Source organism: Ranitomeya imitator, chromosome 2, assembly GCF_032444005.1.
Source record: "Ranitomeya imitator isolate aRanImi1 chromosome 2, aRanImi1.pri, whole genome shotgun sequence".
NCBI classification, from domain to species: domain Eukaryota; kingdom Metazoa; phylum Chordata; class Amphibia; order Anura; family Dendrobatidae; genus Ranitomeya; species Ranitomeya imitator.
In genome coordinates, this window is record NC_091283.1 from 453,783,694 (window position 1) to 453,805,787 (window position 22,094).

The window sequence follows — 22,094 nt, forward strand, 5'->3', positions numbered from 1 at the left end:
TTATACATAGTGGCAGTATTATAGTAGTTATATTCTTGTACATAGGGGCAGTATTATAGTAGTTATATTCTTGTACATAGGGGCAGTATTATAGTAGTTATAATCTTGTAAATAGGGGCAGTATTATAGTAGTTATATTCTTGTACATAGGAGCAGTATTATAGTAGTTATATTCTTATACATAGGGCAGTATTATAGTAGTTGTATTCTTGTACATAGGGGCAGTATTATAGTACTTATATTCTTGTACATAGGGGCAGTATTATAGTAGTTATATTCTTGTACATAGGAACAGTATTATAGTAGTTATATTCTTATACATAGTGTCAGTATTATAGTAGTTATATTCTTGTACATAGGAACAGTATTATAGTGGTTATATTCTTGTACATACGAACAGTATTATAGTGGTTATATTCTTGTATATAGGAGCAGTATTATAGTAGTTATATTCTTATACATAGCGTCAGTATTATAGTAGTTATATTCTTGTACATAGGGGCAGTATTATAGTAGTTATATTCTTGTACATAGGAACAGTATTATAGTGGTTATATTCTTGTATATAGGAGCAGTATTATAGTAGTTATATTCTTGTATATAGGAGCAGTATTATAGTAGTTATATTCTTGTACATAGGGGCAGTATTATAGTAGTTATATTCTTGTACATAGGAACAGTATTATAGTGGTTATATTCTTGTACATAGGGGCAGTATTATAGTCGTTATATTCTTGTACATAGGAGGCAGTATTATAGTAGTTATATTCTTGTACATAGGAGCAGTATTATAGTAGTTATATTCTTGTACATAGGAGCAGTATTATAGTAGTTATATTCTTGTACATAGGAGCAGTATTATAGTAGTTATATTCTTGTACATAGAGGCAGTATTATAGTAGTTATATTATACATAGGGGCAGTATTATAGTAGTTATATTCTTGTACATAAGCAGCAGTATTATAGTAGTTATATTCTTGTACATAAGCAGCAGTATTATAGTAGTTATATTCTTGAACATAGGGGCAGTATTATAGTAGTTATATTCTTGAACATATGGACAGTATTATAGTAGTTATATTATACATAGGGGCAGTATTATAGTAGTTATATTCTTGTACATAGGAGCAGTATTATACTAGTTATATTCTTATACATAGGGCAGTATTATAGTAGTTGTATTCTTGTACATAGGGGCAGTATTATAGTAGTTATATTCTTGTACATAGGAGCAGTATTATAGTAGTTATATTCTTATACATAGGGCAGTATTATAGTAGTTGTATTCTTGTACATAGGGGCAGTATTATAGTACTTATATTCTTGTACATAGGGGCAGTATTATAGTAGTTATATTCTTGTACATAGGAACAGTATTATAGTAGTTATATTCTTATACATAGTGTCAGTATTATAGTAGTTATATTCTTGTACATAGGGGCAGAATTATAGTAGTTATATTCTTGTACATAGGAGCAGTATTATAGTAGTTATATTCTTATACATAGGGGCAGTATTATAGTAGTTATATTCTTGTACATAGGGGTAGTATTATAGTAGTTATATTCTTGTACATAGGAGCAGTATTATAGTAGTTATATTCTTGTACATAGGAGCAGTATTATAGTAGTTATATTCTTGTACATAGGGGCAGTATTATAGTAGTTATATTCTTGTACATGGGGCAGTATTACAGCAGTTATATTCTTGTACATAGATGGCAGTATTATAGTAGTTATATTCTTGTACATAGGAGCAGTATTATAGTAGTTATATTCTTATACATAGGGGCAGTATTATAGTAGTTATATTCTTGTACATAGGAGCAGCATTATAGTAGTTATATTCTTATACATAGTGGCAGTATTATAGTAGTTATATTCTTGTACATAGGGGCAGTATTATAGTAGTTATATTCTTGTACATAGGAGCAGTATTATAGTAGTTATATTATACATAGTGGCAGTATTATAGTAGTTATATTCTTGTACATAGGGGCAGTATTATAGTAGTTATATTCTTGTACATAGGGGCAGTATTATAGTAGTTATAATCTTGTAAATAGGGGCAGTATTATAGTAGTTATATTCTTGTACATAGGAGCAGTATTATAGTAGTTATATTCTTATACATAGGGGCAGTATTATAGTAGTTATATTCTTGTATATAGGGGTAGTATTATAGTAGTTATATTCTTGTACATAGGAGCAGTATTATAGTAGTTATATTCTTGTACATAGGAGCAGTATTATAGTAGTTATATTCTTGTACATAGGAGCAGTATTATAGTAGTTATATTCTTGTACATAGGGGCAGTATTATAGTAGTTATATTCTTGTACATGGGGCAGTATTACAGCAGTTATATTCTTGTACATAGATGGCAGTATTATAGTAGTTATATTCTTATACATAGGAGTAGTATTATAGTAGTTATATTCTTGTACATAGGAGGCAGTATTATAGTAGTTATATTCTTCCACATAGGGGCAGTATTATAGTAGTTATATTCTTATACATAGGAGCAGTATTATAGTAGTTATATTTTTATACATAGGGGCAGTATTATAGTAGTTATATTCTTGTACATAGGGTCAGTATTATAGTAGTTATATTCTTGTATATAGGAGCGGTATTATAGTAGTTATATTATTGTACATAGGAGCGGTATTATAGTAGTTATATTCTTGTACATAGGGGCAGTATTATAGTAGTTATATTCTTGTACATGGGGCAGTATTACAGCAGTTATATTCTTGTACATAGATGGCAGTATTATAGTAGTTATATTCTTGTACAAAGGAGCAGTATTATAGTAGTTATATTCTTATACATAGGGGCAGTATTATAGTAGTTATATTCTTGTACATAGAAGCAGCATTATAGTAGTTATATTCTTATACATAGTGGCAGTATTATAGTAGTTATATTCTTGTACATAGGGGCAGTATTATAGTAGTTATATTCTTGTACATAGGAACAGTATTATAGTAGTTATATTCTTATACATAGTGTCAGTATTATAGTAGTTATATTCTTGTACATAGGGGCAGAATTATAGTAGTTATATTCTTGTACATAGGAGCAGTATTATAGTAGTTATATTCTTATACATAGGGGCAGTATTATAGTAGTTATATTCTTGTACATAGGGGTAGTATTATAGTAGTTATATTCTTGTACATAGGAGCAGTATTATAGTAGTTATATTCTTGTACATAGGAGCAGTATTATAGTAGTTATATTCTTGTACATAGGGGCAGTATTATAGTAGTTATATTCTTGTACATGGGGCAGTATTACAGCGGTTATATTCTTGTACATAGATGGCAGTATTATAGTAGTTATATTCTTGTACATAGGAGCAGTATTATAGTAGTTATATTCTTATACATAGGGGCAGTATTATAGTAGTTATATTCTTGTACATAGGAGCAGCATTATAGTAGTTATATTCTTATACATAGTGGCAGTATTATAGTAGTTATATTCTTGTACATAGGGGCAGTATTATAGTAGTTATATTCTTGTACATAGGAGCAGTATTATAGTAGTTATATTATACATAGTGGCAGTATTATAGTAGTTATATTCTTGTACATAGGGGCAGTATTATAGTAGTTATATTCTTGTACATAGGGGCAGTATTATAGTAGTTATAATCTTGTAAATAGGGGCAGTATTATAGTAGTTATATTCTTGTACATAGGAGCAGTATTATAGTAGTTATATTCTTATACATAGGGGCAGTATTATAGTAGTTATATTCTTGTACATAGGAGCAGTATTATAGTAGTTATATTCTTGTACATAGGGTCAGTATTATAGTAGTTATATTCTTGTATATAGGAGCGGTATTATAGTAGTTATATTCTTGTACATAGGAGCAGTATTATAGTAGTTATATTCTTGTACATAGGAGCAGTATTATAGTAGTTATATTCTTGTACATAGGGGCAGTATTATAGTAGTTATATTCTTGTACATGGGGCAGTATTACAGCAGTTATATTCTTGTACATAGATGGCAGTATTATAGTAGTTATATTCTTATACATAGGGGCAGTATTATAGTAGTTATATTCTTGTACATAGGAGCAGCATTATAGTAGTTATATTCTTATACATAGTGGCAGTATTATAGTAGTTATATTCTTGTACATAGGGGCAGTATTATAGTAGTTATATTCTTGTACATAGGGGCAGTATTATAGTAGTTATAATCTTGTAAATAGGGGCAGTATTATAGTAGTTATATTCTTGTACATAGGAGCAGTATTATAGTAGTTATATTCTTATACATAGGGGCAGTATTATAGTAGTTATATTCTTGTACATAGGGGTAGTATTATAGTAGTTATATTCTTGTACATAGGAGCAGTATTATAGTAGTTATATTCTTGTACATAGGAGCAGTATTATAGTAGTTATATTCTTGTACATAGGAGCAGTATTATAGTAGTTATATTCTTGTACATAGGGGCAGTATTATAGTAGTTATATTCTTGTACATGGGGCAGTATTACAGCAGTTATATTCTTGTACATAGATGGCAGTATTATAGTAGTTATATTCTTATACATAGGAGTAGTATTATAGTAGTTATATTCTTGTACATAGGAGGCAGTATTATAGTAGTTATATTCTTCCACATAGGGGCAGTATTATAGTAGTTATATTCTTATACATAGGAGCAGTATTATAGTAGTTATATTCTTATACATAGGGGCAGTATTATAGTAGTTATATTCTTGTACATAGGGTCAGTATTATAGTAGTTATATTCTTGTATATAGGAGCGGTATTATAGTAGTTATATTATTGTACATAGGAGCGGTATTATAGTAGTTATATTCTTGTACATAGGGGCAGTATTATAGTAGTTATATTCTTGTATATAGGAGCGGTATTATAGTAGTTATATTATTGTACATAGGAGCGGTATTATAGTAGTTATATTCTTGTACATAGGGGCAGTATTATAGCAGTTATATTCTTGTACATAGAGGTTAGTATTATAGTAGTTATATTCTTGTATATAGAGGTTAGTATTATAGTAGCTATATTCTTGTATATAGAGGTCAGTATTATAGTAGTTATATTCTTGAACATAGTGGCAGTATTATAGTAGTTATATTCCTGTGCATAGGGGGCAGGGCAGTATTATAATAGTTATATTCTTGTACATACTGATTTAATGTATTCTGAGCCCACTATACTGATCTCCTGTAAACTGATCCCTGTATACTGATCTACTGTGTCTCCCAGATCCTGGTGCCATCCTCCTGACCTCAGACTGTTCCTGCCATCCCTCTTCACTGTACATGATGTCTGCAACTGTGGGATGCCCCAGACTGGCAGCAGCTGGCATTGCAGCCAGTGCCAGTGCTGTTTATATCACAGAGGCAGCCATGTCATATGATTGGAACTGCCCTAGAAACAGCAGAGCAGCCAACCAAGAGGCTGGTCACACTGGGCATCCGCAGCATCACTCTCTCTGTCCCCTTCATTCACTAACATAATATTAAGGAGGACCCCCACCCAGCCTGTGATGTCCCCCATTATGTCATCCTCCTCCTGTGCTCCCCTCCTCCCTCACTTCTTGCTGTGCCCCCTCCTCTCCTGATCTCTCCTCCCCCTCCCTCACTCCTCCTCTCCCCATCATCCCCGGTACCGCATTGCTGTGGTGCAGGGGTAACTGCATTGCGCTGGGGCCGTCAATAGGAGGACCCCCTCCCGGAGAAATAAAACTGGCTGATCTGGAGCCGGCAGCCCCTGCTGTCTGAGAGCTCAGCCACAGGTAAGAGCTCCCCACCTGCAGCCTGCAGACCCCCAATCACTCTCTCCCCCTTACCCTATGCTTGTACCCCTCATTATCCGCCCCATATAAGTTGGGAGCCCCCTTTATCGCCTTCCTGCTTGTAAGTCCTGTCTCTCACCTGGGAGCCCCCCACTCATGAAGGCTTCAATAACTTTAAATCCGTCCATTGTGTGCCCCCCACACCACTTATCATCCCCATGACAAGTAGCCCCCTTCTATTGCCCACCCCTTATCACATCTTCCCCTATTATCAGGTCCACACCCACTTCCCTATATATATTATATATATATATATATATATATATATATATATATATATATATATAATATTTATTTTTTTTTACTTTGGAGCCCCCCTTTAATTTGTTGGTGGATGGGAGTGGTGGGGGCAGGTTTGTATGGGGGGAGTAGATGATTTGTACCTGGATGGAGGATCTGGGATTTTGGAGAAAGAGACATTTTATCTGTGGCGTAATGTAAAATCCATCAGAGGCTGGAAGATACGAGGGAGGGAGGGGGCGCCAGCGAATGCGGGCACGGAGGGCTACAGCATCTGCACACACAGATGGAGCAGACCTGAGTGCCACACCGAGATGCCCTATGGAAAACTGCATGGAGCATAGTAGATGACAAACTCAGCTCCACTATATCCATCACCAGGGCACTGAGACCAAGCAGAGCGCACGATGTCAGTTTAATGCACGTCAGATGTAGCAGAGCTGAGCTTGTCGTGTAGCACAAAACATGGTCTGATCAATATCTATGGATTTACATGGGACTGCAGGCCATTCTACTGCATTGTCTCTTACCCCAGGCAGATACTACAATGCAAAAACAAAAAGAAATAGGAGACAAATCTAGCTCTGCTACATTTGTGAAGCCAACAAACAATGATTAAGGTCAGTGTTATATTAACTATTAAGATGCTGAGCGGATGATCGATAAATCGTATCTGAAATGGCACATATACGTGTCGGCTCATTAGAAGGTGTGCTACAGAGCTGAGTTTGTCAGCAAAACTTCTAGAACTCTATTGTTTTCCATGACCATCCCGTCTCTGCTATTTACAGGCGCAGGAGGGCAGATTAAATACAGGTTGTGTCTCCCTTTGGATATAAAAGTCCTTTTCTACCGTCCCCTGATGATCCTCCCTGATGCAACCTATACCCTCCCCTCCTCCGCCTCCCTCTACCTGGCACCCATCTGCTCTCAGGCTGTCCTTGGTGTTGTGTTTCTGATCTGGGTGAGGGCACTGACAGTTATGGACTGATCTAGAAGACAGGAGTCAGCTGATGCCCCATTAGATGCCAGGGCACAGCGGAGAGGCAATGGTGATGCTAGAAAATATTTAAAGACCAGTTTCACTAAGGATAAAAATCCCAGTAATGCTCTGTTCTCCGTTCATCCACTTCCCTTACATTTTGTATTTAATTATTACTTATCTGAGTCTGGAAAAGCTGAGTTCCCAATTATGGGGACTGTTTATTGATTGTCACTCAGCCTTCCCAGAAACATTCCCAGATAAATCAAAGAGAACCTATCGCCAGGCCAAAAGTGGCAAGCAGTTCATAGTTTTTAAGGTTGAAGGTATTCCCATCTCCAAGATCCTATCCCAATATGTAGTTAGTATAATAATAATAAAATGCCTCCAATTAGAAATGTAGCATAGTTCTTCTGATTAGCTATGTCATTTACCCCATGTGTAGGGCATTGTAGTAGCTTAGCTATCCATTGTTATGACCACCAACAACTAACTGTCACTATATGAGAGGCCGTGACCATGAATATCTAAGCTACTGCAGTGCCCTGCACATGGGGTAAGCGACATAGCTTATCAGAAGAACTATACTACATATCTAATTTGAGGTATTGGCTAATATTTTTATTATTAGTACACCTACTACATATTGGGATAGGGTCTTGGACATGGGAAAAGCCCTTTAAGTCCATCGAGTTCAACCTCTAGCCTAACATGTTGATCCAGAGGAAGGTAAAAACCCCATGGAGCAGATGCTAAAGCTCCTTATTACGGGATAATTCCTGCCTAACTCCGCATACGACAATCAGACTAGTTCCCTGACTCAACACCCTATCACAGAATTTAGTGCTCATAACCTGTAATAAAAAGTCACACAGGCCCTCCTCGAATTTTAGTAGTGAGTAGTGGCAAAGAGTTCCATAGTGTCACTGCTCTTACAGTAAAGAATCTGCATGCGTGATTATCATTAAACCTCCTTTCCTCTAGACGAAGGGGATGCCCCCTTGTCCCTGACGCAGAGCTTGGTATAAAAAGATCACTAGAAAGATCTCTGTCCTGTCCCCTCATATATTTATACCTTGATATAAGGTCGCCCCTAAGCCTAAGTTATTGTTCTTATTTTATTCCTCCTGCTTCTCGGAGTATTCAGTTTGATTATTTTTTTTAATAAACCTGACATACAAGTTCGAGAAATGTGTGCCATTTTCTTTACTGCTAAATATTATGGTCTTTAGCAAGGGGGCGTGGCTCGCAGGATTCTCGGGGGCGTGTATTTTGGCTCCTCATAATTAGCTTGTGAGCCACACCCCCTTGGTAAAACCCCTAAAAATTTGTAGCAAATAATAGGTTCCATATCTCTGGATCTGAATTGCAGATTTTAAAAAATAAGCAGCAGGAATAAAATAAGATCAAATTCTGGCCACTTTGGTCCTAGTGACAGGTCCTCTTTATTTATTTTTTATTTTTAGGGGATAGAGGGGGATTTCCAGGTACATGCCTCGGTCACTCCACAGCTGGTACGAATCGGAGGTTTGATAACATACATTCTATGTTTCCTTCAGATACCCTCACCCGCTACTGAGCATAACCCCCAAGAGGATGGGGAAGGAGAAGACTCACATCAATATCGTGGTCATTGGACATGTGGATTCCGGCAAATCCACCACCACTGGCCACCTGATTTATAAATGTGGCGGAATTGACAAGAGGACTATTGAGAAGTTCGAGAAGGAGGCAGCTGAGGTGAGTGAGAATGATAAGCTGGGTTTAGAGATTGTCATTCATTCTCTATGATGCTGGCCCGTGGCTACTTTAACATTCACCAGGGTCCCAGAAAGGATCCTAAGAGGGAAGTAGGTGGGTGTCACTGGAGGACAGAAGGTATGTGTCCTGGTATTCAAGAGGGGATGTGTCCTGGTATTCAAGAGGGGATATTATGTTGTGTAGTTCACAGTGATGACATTACATCTGGACTGAGCCCTCATGGTGAAGAACCCAAATTATGGAAACCATGGCACCGTTGGGTCTGGTATCCTACACAAGACAGAATTCTCCAAATTTATATGGCATCCTATTAAACTATTGAAAGGGTTGTCACCTATAGGATAAATGTATCATCACTGAGGGTCTAACCACTGACACCTCCACAAAGCACGAGAACGAGGGTCCCAAAGTCCCAAAGTGCCCTGTGTGAATAGAGCCGGTAGTGAGTATGTACGACCACTGCCCTGTTTACTGTGGTGGTCGCACATGCTCACTACCAGTCCATTCACAGAAGGAACTTTGAACCCTCAATTCACAGTATCTGTGGGGGTGTTAACAGCCAGACCCTCGGTAATCATTATGCACAATTCCACCTCATTTGGAGGTGACAGTGGGCCTCTTACATCTTGGACTCTTGTTGCACCAATGAAATGTCTGAATGTATCATTCATCTTGTAGATAGGTGATAAATGTTGTTTATGAGACAACTTCTTTAAAGGCAGATAATGTTGAAGGATATCATATAGTAATTGAATTATCTATGAAGGCCATCAGGTCCGTTAAGGCCATCAGGGAAAGGTTGGTGGGTATCTGGTAAGGGGCACCCAACTGATACTGACATGAAATAGAGGCCTTTATCTATAAGTCCATTTAAGGGCACCATTCAAGATGTGCCTGGATAAGCATTGAAGAGACTGCCGAGCTCAGGGGTTGGACCCCACATCCATTTCACTGCACCATTAGACTAATTTGTGGATCAGGCGTCAGCATCTAGGAGACAGAAGTAACAGAAGAGGATGAGTCAGTGATTTCTATTCTCTCCCCGTATCACTCTGCCAGCAGAGAAAGATGCAAGATTGCAGTAGGGGGCATTATAATCCGACTCAGAGCCATCCAGAGGAGGCTAGATGTTCTCCTTCTACGTTTTGTATGGATCTGACTCAGCCATCGACCCTTCAGGAGTCTCCATTGAGACCCAGATGGTGACATCTCATTGGGAGCATTGTGCGGTAGAGATGGTGCCCCGAGATGATGATCAAGAGCAGCTGAGGAGTGGAGGCCGCAGAGAACGCCACCTCTGCCAGAGTTTAATTATAGCTGATCTGAGCTGGCAGGCTCCATTTTCTGTGTTCATGTAGAGGGCATGCTGTCCTATCAGCAAAACATAGCTGGGAAATGGAGACGCTCTATCAGAGGAGGCATGGGGCCACCGCTGACCTTAACTTGCTGCCACCCAAAGATATTGAACAGTCAATAGAAAGAGTCTCATCAAATCCGGCGTCAGCTTAATTAATCATCTTATTCCAGGATATTCTGCCAGAGAGTTTACAGGAAAACTAAACCTAATGGCACAGCCGTAATACCCTCACTGTATCTATCATGTCCTCATTATAACCTCCATGTCCTCACTATAACCATCATGTCCTTACGGTCTATCATGCCCTCCCTATAACCATCATGTCCTCCCTATAACCATCATGTCCTCACTGTCCATCATGTCCTTACTGTTCATCATGACCTCACTATAACCATCGTGCCCTCGCTGTCCATCGTTCCCTTCTTTTAGCCATCATGTCCTCACTGTCCATCATGTCCTCACTGTTCATCATGACCTCACTATAACCATCATGCCCTCGCTGTCCATCATTCCTTCACTGTAACCATTATTCCTTCACTCTCCATGTTGCCCTCACTATAACCTCCGTGTCCTCACTTTCCATCATGTCCTCACTGGCTATCATGTCCTCACTGTCCATTATGACCTCACTATAACCATCATGCCCTCGCTGTCCATCATTCCCTCACTGTAACCATTATTCCTTCACTCTCCATGTTGCCCTCACTATAACCTCCGTGTCCTCACTTTCCATCATGTCCTCACTGTCTATCATGTCCTCACTGTTCATTATGACCTCACTATAACCATCATGCCCTCGCTGTCCATCATTCCCTCACTATAACCATTATTCCTTCACTCTTCATCATGCCCTCACTATAACCTCCGTGTCCTCACTTTCCATCATGTCCTCACTGTCTATCATGTCCTCACTATAACAACCATGTCCTCATTGTTCATCATATCTTCACTATAACCTCCATGTCCTCGATGTCCATCATCCCCTCACTATAACCTCCACATCCTCACTGTTCATCATGTCTTCACTCTCCATCACGTCATCACTATAACCTCCATGTCTTCACTGTCCATCATGTGCTCGCTATAACCTCCACGTCCTCACTGTCCATCATGCCCTGATGGTGACATCAAGGTCTGACTAACCAATAAAGTCTTACTGTATCTGTCATGTCTTCTACTTATCTCCACTGTCCTCTGTGCTGTGACTGTCACCATAGTGTCCTTGCTATAGCCATTATGCCCTAATTGTATCCAGCGAGGTCAAACTGCAATAATCATACCATCACTGTTACCATCATGCTCTGATTGTAGGGATCGTATCCTGAGTGTAACATCAGGCCTTGACTGTAGCCATCATCGGGCCCTCACTGTGACTATGATCCATTATACCCTCACTGTAACCATCATGCCACGACTCTAACTATCACAACCTCAGCATCCGTCATACTATGATTGTAACATCACCCCACCATGTCTGACAGGAACTACCTTTCTTTCATAGTAACCATCATACCTCCACTGTAGCCATGATGCCCTCACTATATCTATTACGGTATTCCCTGTATGTAATCACTATGCCCTAACTGTAACCATCATATCATCACTGTAACCCTAATGCCCCCGCAGTACATGACACTCTAGCTAGAACCATCATACTTTCTATGCAACCCTCATGTTTTCACTTTTACCATAATTCCCTCACTGTACCCATCATACCCAGTGGTGTAACTTGAAGCTCGTGGGCCTCAATGTGAAATCTTCAGCAGGGCCCTATCTATCATGGGTCTGTAACACTATTGTCCTTTTAATATGAGCCAGAGGGACCATTTTGGAGCCCTTAGGCTTCAGGGCCTGGGTGCACCTGCAACCTTTCCTCCTATTATAGTTAAGCCCCTGATCATACCCTCACTGTAGCCATGAGGCCCTCACTATCTATTATATCCTGTCTTTAATCACCATGCCCTCATGTATTCATCATGCCCTCAGTGTAGCCATCATGCTCTCACTGTAGACATGATGCTCTCATTGTAGCCATGATGATTCTCTCACTGTCGCCATCATGTCCTCACTGTAGCCATGATGCCCTCACTGTAGCCATGATAATTCTCTTACTGTAGCCATCATGCCCTCACTGTAGCCATCATGCAGTCACTGTAGCCATTATGCCCTCACTGTAGCCATGATAATTCTCTTTCTGTAGTCTTACTGTAGCCATCATGCCCTCACTGTAAACATCATGCAGTCACTGTAGCCATTATGCTTTCACTGTAGCCATGATGCCCTCACTGTAGCCATGATAATTCTCTCACTGTAGCCATCACACCCTCACTGTAGCCATGATGCATGCCACTCACTGTAGCCATGATGCCTTTTACTGTAGCCATAATGATTCCCTCACTGTAGCCATCATGCCTTCACTGTAGCCATCATGTCCCCCCCTTGTAGCCTTCATGCCTTCACTATAGCCATCACACCCTCACTGTGGCTATCATGCCCTCACTATGGCCATCATGCCCTCACTGTAGCCTTCATACACTGGCTGCAGCCACAATGCTCTCTCTGTAGCCATGATGCCCTTATTGTAGCTTTGATGTTCTTACTGTAGCCATGATGTCCACATTGTATGATAAATGCGATCATATCTCCATTTGATTTCAGTTTTTTGTTCTTTGTTAGCAGCCAATTAAGGCAGAGCTGTCTGTAGTGTAGTCTAGTGGGATATCTGAAAGTGACTTGCTACCACCATGACTACTGTATGTCACACATATCCAGTGCGGAGAGCCTTAACCTACTACTAGGTGGTTCATGTTAGAGGCTTGTAGCTACTACTTCTATATACTGTAAGACTCTGATTTTAGGGATGGTGAAGTCACAACTGATTCTTTTTCCAAAAACTTGTCTAGAAGTTTTCCTTAATCACTTACTGAGAGCATTGTCAACTAACCCCCCTACTCAAAAAAAAAAAAAGAAAAACATCAGTAGATGTGAGCCTTGGACTCCTTTCTTCTGTAAAGTATTCTATTTCACAAAATGTAAAGTGACAGTCAGTGTGACCCCAGAACTTGTTTCAACTCATTACCACTTATGGATCTTTACAGCATCCCCCGTATACAGCACAGTAATATCACTGTAACGTGTCCTCACATCTTTGCTTTTCCTAGATGGGTAAAGGCTCCTTCAAGTACGCTTGGGTTCTAGACAAACTGAAGGCAGAAAGGGAGCGAGGTATCACTATTGACATCTCCTTGTGGAAGTTTGAGACCACCAAGTATTACATCACTATTATTGATGCCCCTGGACATCGTGACTTCATCAAGAACATGATCACTGGAACATCTCAGGTGAGTGGAGACCTCGACTGTCCAAGACACATAGACTACATAGGGTTCCCGGTCAAGGACATTATGTGGGCCCTATGTTCTCTACTCTTGCAGCCTGTTTTCCCATAGCATTGTGTTCATTAAAGAATATATCCCGCATGGTATTCAGAAATAAGTTACTATATGCAAACTGAGACTGTGTCCTCTACCATGACCAGTGGGTAAGGCCTTGGGCTAGTTTGTCACACTGGCCTTCTGTATAAAATCCACCTTACAATACTGTACACAATTTCCTTGTTCACCTTTCATAATGGCAGTCAATGTTCTCTTACCAGGCAGACTGTGCGGTCTTGATAGTTGCAGCCGGTGTTGGTGAATTTGAAGCTGGAATCTCAAAGAATGGCCAAACGAGAGAGCACGCCCTGCTAGCTTACACACTTGGAGTAAAACAACTCATCGTAGGCATCAATAAAATGGACTCCACTGAGCCGCAGTACAGTGAGAAACGTTACGATGAGATTGTAAAAGAGGTCAGCGCTTACATCAAGAAGATTGGGTACAATCCGGCCACTGTACCTTTCGTACCCATCTCCGGCTGGCATGGGGACAATATGCTGGAGCCATCTCCTAATGTAAGTGAGGAAACGTTGTGTCCCTGGTCTATTTATACTTTGGGTTAGGCCGGGATCACACATGCGAGAAACACGTCCATGTCTCGCATGTGAAATCCAATCTCTGGCGCCGGCACTGTGGAGTGGAGCGTGCGGCCACATAGCAACACATGGAGCCACACGCTCCGCTCTGGAGTGCCAGCGCCAGAGCTTGGATTTCACATGCGAGACACGGACGTGTTTCTCGCATGTGTGATCCCGGCCTTAGTTCTTAAACCCGATATATATATATATATATATATATATATATATATATATATATATATATATCATATTAAAATGGTTCAGTTACACCAAATTTGACCAATGGACTAAGCTGGTTTGGTGCATGTGGCAAAATGTTAACAGTTAGTTCAACTACAATGTCATTATTTGTGGTCAGGTGAATATTTTAGCTATTTTGGGTTTCTAATAGAAGCCACATTGCTCCTCAATAGCTCCCATCCTCCATGGTTATCTCCCTTTTCAAATATATTTCCTGACTCATCATCATGATGGATCTGGCAGGTCCAGAACATTCCCTCGGTCATCAGATCAGATAAACCCAGTTATAAAAAGGCAGGGGCTTAGTGCCAGTAGAGATGACGCAGAACTTGTGTAACCCAAACAAGGTCTTCAGCTCAGACGCCAATGTGGAGGGCTTTAATAGATTTTTAATATGTTACTAAAACTGGTTGGACGGAACCTGTAAGCTTCTTGAGATGGATAACTGCCTGGTGGATGCAAGTGAGATGTAACACAAAGGGCAAATACAAAACCCAAGATCTAAGTGAGGGAAATATGTCCTGCCACCTTAGTTGACGTAAAATTTTATCCCATGTATTGGGTGTCACCACCATAATGTGGTGTGGCTGTAATTGCTTAATGGACACTTGTCTTATACTTCACCCTCATATCACCAATATGTCCAAAACAAATCAGAAGTTAGAAAATAATAATGTCACCTATAGGAACTAGACATATTGTTCTTGTGGGGTCAAAGTTCTTTGGACAATAGTCCTTGCCAATCATACCAAACACATACAACTAAAAATCCATCAATACCATTTTGTTTCCCATCTTATTGGAGATTTGGTTTCAAGTGTTTTTATTTTGAGGAGGAAATATTAAAGGAAAGGCTTAATGGGTGGACCAGCTAGAAAACAAAAATATGAATCAAGAAAGTCGATTTCAAGATATCGGTGCTGGTCCTGACAACTCCACTTCTGGTTTGGGCTAGATAAAGGAGAGTGTTTGGCGTGTTGGCAGGTGAGCAGTGCTGTGTGCAAAGTGGACTGACAAACTGTATCAGAGAAGGGGGCTGGCCTAGCTATTGAAGTGAGCCAGCCTCCTTAATATACATCACTAGCAATGTTTCGGCAAAAACTATCCTGTGTCAGACTCAAACTAGAAGTGGAGCTGCCAGAAACCAAGACCAGCACTGATCATGTTTATATTGGAGAACCTTTTTGAACATAATTAATTAGTTTTTAATTTATTTATTTTTTGCTGTAAAACCTCTTCAGTAATACACTCCAGTCATAAGATCAGCCACTATACAGTCTTCACAATCAGTGGTCTAGGTTTTTTGGATCTGCAAATTGTACTTGGCATCCATCTGAAAAAGACGTTCAGAAGGATTACGAGTAAATCCATGTAGGTTGGAAGCTCATAGCCAATAACCATTACTCAGAACACACCCAAAATGATGATTGGCTGAAAGCCAAAGGTTGTTTTCAGCTGGATGCCTGACAGCACCACTATTTTAGGCTACTTTCACACTAGCTTTAACTGCAATCCATCACAATGCGTCGTTTTGCAGAAAAAACACATCCTGCAAAAGTGCTTGCAGGATGCGTTTTTTCCCCATAGACTTGTATTGACGACGCATTGCGACGGATTGCCACATGTCGCATCCGTCGTGCGAACGGATGCATCGTGCTTTGGCGGACCGTCGGCACAAAAAAAACGCTACATGTAACGTTGTTTGCTGCCGACGGACCGCTTTTTCCGACCGCGCATGCGCGGCCGGAACTTCTCCCCCACCTCCCCGTACCTCACAATGGGGCAGCGGATGCGATGAAAATCTGCATCCGCTGCACCCGTTGTGCGGCACTTACAACGCTAGCGTCGGTAACCTCGGCCCGACGCACTGCGACGGGCCGAGCCCGACGCTACTGTGAAAGAAGCCTAAACTGCTTAAAACCCTTGGAGACACTATTCAAGTGAAGGAAGGAAGATCAGGTGGTTGACCAAATAGCATAGAGTGATAAGGAACTTACAGATGTGGTCCACTTTGCAAAGTTTTCGAGCATTGACATCAAGACTCCCAGTGAATTCCTAAGCTGAATGAATGAATGAATGAATGAATGCATGCTCACTTTCACTGCTTAAAGCGTCCAATACACCATGATCTCTATTTGTTTCCCAACCTTCCCTGCTTTACCCTGCCCTCTGCTGTCTCGTCTTCTGTCCTATAGATGCCTTGGTTTAAGGGATGGAAGGTAGAGAGAAAAGAAGGAAATGCAAGTGGTGTTTCGCTTCTTGAAGCTTTGGACACAATTCTTCCACCAACTCGTCCAACAGATAAACCTCTGCGCCTCCCACTTCAAGATGTGTACAAAATTGGAGGTAAGGTGTTCATATGATAGATACAGTGGATATAAAACGTCTACACACCCCTGTTAAGATGGCAAGTTTTTGTCATGTAAGAAAATCGTATCAAGATGGATCATTTCAGACCTTTTTCCACCCCTTGATCTGTACAAATTCACGGGACAATTACAAAAACAAAACTAAAGTAATGTGGTTGCATAAGTGTGAACACACGCTTATCATAGGTAATGTGGCTGTGTTAAGAATTAGCCAATCACATTGAAACTCATGTTAAATAGTAGTCAGTGCATAGCTTTCATCATTTACAGTGATTAACCCCATACTTTAGTTTATCTGTTCTAGTAGGATTTTCCAGACATTACCTTAGTTATATTATACAGCAACACCATAGTCAATAAACAGCTTACAACACAGCAAAGGAATCTCATTGTTGAAAGTTGTCAGTCAGGAGAAGGGTACAAAAAATGTCCAAGGCATTAGATATACCATGAAACACAGTGTAGATGATCATCAAGAAGTGGCTTATATTTAGCACAACATTATCATTACCTAAGTGGGCGTCCCTCAAAACATATGAAAAAAAAATTGTCTGGGAGGCTGTAAGAGGCCTACAACAACATTAAAGGAGCTGCAGGAATTTCTGCTAAGTACTGGCTGTGTACAACACCTGATAACAATCTCCATATTTTGTTGGGTGGCAAGGAGGAAGCCTTTTTTATACAAAGAAAAACATCCAAGCCCAGCAATGTTTTTCTAAAACCTGAATGAAGTCTGCCAAAAGCATGTGGAAAATCGTGTTATAGTCTGGTGAAGCCAAGGTTGAATTTTTTGCAAATACTTCTAAAAGATAAGTTTGGTGCAAAGCCAACATTGCATATCATGAAAAGAACACCATTCCCACAGTAAAGCATAGTAGGGGCAGCATTATGCTTTGGAACTATTTTTTGGCAGCTGGAATTTGAATTATGAATAGTTGCAAATATCAGTCTATTTTGCATCCAAACCTTCAGGGATCTAATAAAAAGCTAAAGATGAAGATGAATTTCACCTTACAACACAACAAAAAATTGCCAGAAGAAGATCAATGGTTTGGAAGCCTGAATCCAATTGATAAATGTGTCTGTTCACCCGAAGAGGGTGTATACAGGAGATGTCAATCTGACAGATGTGGAGCACTACTGCAGGGAAGAGTGGACAAAAATTGCCAATTCTAGATATGCCATGGTGACAGATTCCTGTCCATAAAGACTGATGCTGTCATAAATTCAAAGTATTGGTTTAAGGGTGTACAGATATATGCAACCATATTGTTTTAGTTTTTCTTTTTTCCAAACAAAAATATTTCAGTTTATTTTTCAGTGGAATTGTAGAGATTATGGGTGACATTAAGGAAAAGTGCAGATGACCATATTTTTGGGCCAGCAAAACATCAGATCTGACTTAGACCCTTGTTATTCTGTGGGGCTGTGCATATGTCAGATATTTAACTCGGAGGGAGTCCTTCCGAGGAAAAAAATTACTGTATGCCCAAGTTTGATGCAATATTCAGATCTCACTTGGCCATTCAAGTCAATGAGTCCTTGGAAACCATCAGACTGCACCCAGATGACATCTGAGTGCAGTCCGATTTCCATGGACTGACAGAATGGAGAAGATGAGAAAAAAAATCTCTATCTTGTCCACATCCAAGATAATCGGATGATACTATGCTCACTATGAATCTGATCAGATTGTAATTAGCATCATTGACTAGATTTTTTCGGATGACAAAAAATATGCTTGTCTGCACCTGCCCTGAAGGTGGGAAATGTTCTGAAATTTTTCTTCTTGGTATAATTTTTTTTACACAACACACACCTGGCAGGCACTTTAATGGGGGTGTCTAGACCTTTTGTATACACTGTGCTTATATGTTTATATACACCGTATTTTTCAGACAAACTTTTATTCCCCCAAATTTGGGGAGAAAATGGGGGTGCGTCTTATAATTCGAACATACCTTATCGATTGTGGTGTAGCAGGGTGCCAGGGTCGCTGTTGACGGAGGCAAATATGGGTTGATGCTGCGGGCCTCAGGCTGGGAGGAGGCTGGTTTTGAGGTGCAACGCTGCGGGTGTTCGGTGGTGCGGGGGCTATGCCGACATTTTGTGAAAGCCCGGAGCCCCTGCATTTCCATTGTTTAAATTGCGGTGGACTCCGGGAAAATGGTCGCCAGGCACATGCGCAGATGGAGATCTCGGCACCAAGGTTTTGGGAGACAAGATGTCAGCGCCGAGATCTCCATCTGCTCATGCGCCGCCTCCGGTGGCCATTTTCCCAGAGTCCACCGCAATGTAAGCCATGAAAATTCGGGGCCTCCAGGCTTTCACAAAATGTCGGCATAGCCCTCGCACCACCGAACACCCACAGCTTCATACCTCCGAACACCCCTTCCTTCCAGCCTGGGGATCGCAGAATCGTCAGCGACCCTGGCACCCCGCTCCCCCGTAGCCGCAATAAGTTGCATGGATTATAAGAAGCATCACCATTTTATTAACGTTTTTTTTTCTAATTTTTCTCCCCAAAATTTGGGGTGCATCTTATAATCCGCAAAATACGATATATTGTCAAAATGCTACTGAAAGCATGGCTACTAAGAGAAAATTAATGTCCTGGCTGTAGCTGCTCGCTTTCAGTCACAGAGGCGGTGCACACAACAACTACAGTCATCATTCACAATACTGTAGTCACTCTTTGGCAGTTTATTTGACAGCCGGGGGTATAGCTAAAGGGAAGTAGCATTTTTTAACACGATCAGCTCAAAATTTAAAAAAAAAAGTGTTTAAACAAAAGAAAGACCTAAATTAAAGTTTCATGTCACTGCCCTTGCCTTCAAAACAGCATAAATTCTTCTAGGTACACTTACACATACTTTTGAACTAACTCAGAAAGGAGGAGAACTAACCGCAGATCTTCTGTGGATGTCGCTTGCACAAACCCTTCAGTCTTCATGCAATCCCAGACAGACTGGACGATGTGAGGTCAGGGCTCTGTGGGACTGGATCACGTTCAGGACTCCTTGTTCTTCTTTACAATGAAGATAGTTCTTAATGACATTGGCTGTATGTTTGGGGTCGTTGTACTGCTGCAGGATAAAATTGGAGCCAATCGTGATGAATAAGTATCTGTCTGTATTTCTCAGCATTGAGGACACCATTTCCTGAAGTGCAGCTCAAAACTTCCAATCAGCCTCCACCATACTTCACTGTAGGCACTCGTTATTATACCACTCTGCAGACCTTCAGCAAACAAACAGCCTTCTGTTTCCTCCAAATATTTCACATTTTGACTCATCAGTCCAGACCAGCTGCTGCCATTTTTATGCACCTCGGTTCCTATGTATTTGTGTGCTGTTGGCCTTATTTCCATGTCGAAGGTGTAGTTTTGGCTCCAATTCTTCAATGAAGAAAACTTTCTGCCAGTCTGCTCTGAACTGTAGGTGCCAGTATTTGGTCCCACTGGCTGCTGCCAGTTCTTAGCTGATACCACTGCTGGACATTTTCCAATTTCAAAGGGAAGTAAGCATGTTGTCTTTCATCTGCTGCACTAACTTTTCTTGTTCGACCACTGCGAATATTATCCTCAATGTTGTACATATTTGTGGTGCTTCTTCAAAAGAGCTTGAATGGCACATCTTCAATCCCAGGTCAGCTACAAAATCTTTTCCGGGCAGAGACCTTGCTGATGCAGTATAACTACCTTGTCTTGTTGTTGTGCTCATTGTTGCAATGCAGTATAAAATGTGACATGAAACTTTCTCCCACAACATCACCTTTGTAGCAGAGTTTTGTAGCTTTCTGTATCATTATTGACTATGTTTCTACCTACATATGACGATCATTATCACCTGACTATAATCCTACAGAATCACTGACTTTGTACAAGTGTACCTAGAATAATTGATGCTGTTTTGAAGATAAAGAGCAGTCACCCAAAATATTAATGTGATTTACATTTCTCTTTTGTTCGTTAACTTTTTGTCAATTAATGTAGGTAAACTATGAAGACTTCTATTTTTTAAGGTACATTTACTTTGCAGCATTTTCTCATCATCTGCCTAAAACTTTTGCACAAAACTTTCGGTATTCATACCCACATATGACTAAGAATAGAAATTTGGAACTTCAAGTGGTTTTTTCCACAAACAATAGATCTTAGAATAATTATGTTGTAATTTCCATAATTGGATGTGTTAAACTATGTTCCTGTGCTGAGATAATCTTATAAATGTGCCTCTGCTGTGTACTGTGTAATGGCCGTGTCTGACCGTCTACCATAGCTCCCGAGCAGGGGGGATGCAAAGAAGAGTATACAGATATTACAGTATTGGATCACAGTTGATTCTTTCTTTGAGGTAAAACATTTTTTACAACAGGCGGAGAAATGTTTTACCTCACAAATCAGCTGTGATCCTGTGCTCTCTGTATACTCTATTTTGCGCCCCCCCCCCCGCCCCGGAGCTGTGGTATGATCAGACCATGTCACTGTATGGTCAGACACGGCCATTACACAGTACACAGCAGTACACAGCCATTACACAGTACACAGCAGTTGTTGCTGTTAATGGTGGCCCAACCAGTCATTAGGCTTAGGGGGCAATCACTTTTTCTCACAGGGCCCTGCAGGTTTGAATTTCATTTTCCTTTATTAATAAAGACCTTCATTTAAAACTGCATTTTGTGTTTACTTGTACTACCTTTGTCTAATATATAAATTTGTTTGGTGATCTGAAACATTTAAGTGTGACAAACGTAAAAGAATAGGAAATCAGGAAGGGGCAAACACATTTTTATACCACTCTATATACTGGGGGAAATCATAAAGACAGGGTATTAACGACCGCGGTCACAGAGGTTCAAGTGGGTTGCTTGATGTCTCCCTACCTTTTACTTGATCATGGGGTATATATTATATACAGTTGAAACCAGAAGTTTACATACACTATATAAAAAGACACATATGCATGTTTTTCTCAATATCGGACATGAAATCAGAATAAACCTTTCCCGTTTTCAGTCAATTAGGATTAACATAATCTATATATATAATCGTCTAAGGGGTACGTCCGTCTGTTTGTCTGTCTGTCACGGAAATCCCACGTCGCTGATTGGTCACGACCGCCAGGCCGCGACCAATCAGTGAAGGCCACAGCCCGGCCGAGAATTATTCCCTCCCTACTTCCGTCCAGTCAGTGCCCGGCGCCCGCTCTATACTCCCCTCCAGTCAGCGCTCACACAGGGTTAACGGCAGCGTTAACGGACCACGTTATG

At 40.3% G+C, this 22,094-nt stretch overlaps 1 protein-coding gene across 4 annotated transcripts in view; it reads left to right on the top strand.

The window, feature by feature from the left end:
• Nucleotides 1–22,094, top strand: part of EEF1A2 (eukaryotic translation elongation factor 1 alpha 2) — a 60,212-nt gene that overhangs the window by 13,436 nt on the left and 24,682 nt on the right. For 2 of the 4 annotated variants that reach the window (XM_069751117.1, XM_069751120.1), the window contains 4 exons: nucleotides 8,641–8,821; nucleotides 13,361–13,540; nucleotides 13,855–14,151; nucleotides 16,650–16,800. In XM_069751117.1, coding sequence (XP_069607218.1) covers nucleotides 8,678–8,821; nucleotides 13,361–13,540; nucleotides 13,855–14,151; nucleotides 16,650–16,800 — 772 coding nt within the window. In that variant the 5' untranslated portion in view covers nucleotides 8,641–8,677. Of the gene's footprint in view, nucleotides 1–5,462; nucleotides 5,800–6,377; nucleotides 6,720–8,640; nucleotides 8,822–13,360; nucleotides 13,541–13,854; nucleotides 14,152–16,649; nucleotides 16,801–22,094 lie in introns of those variants that run through there. The other 2 variants (XM_069751116.1, XM_069751119.1) reach the window with 2 other exon arrangements.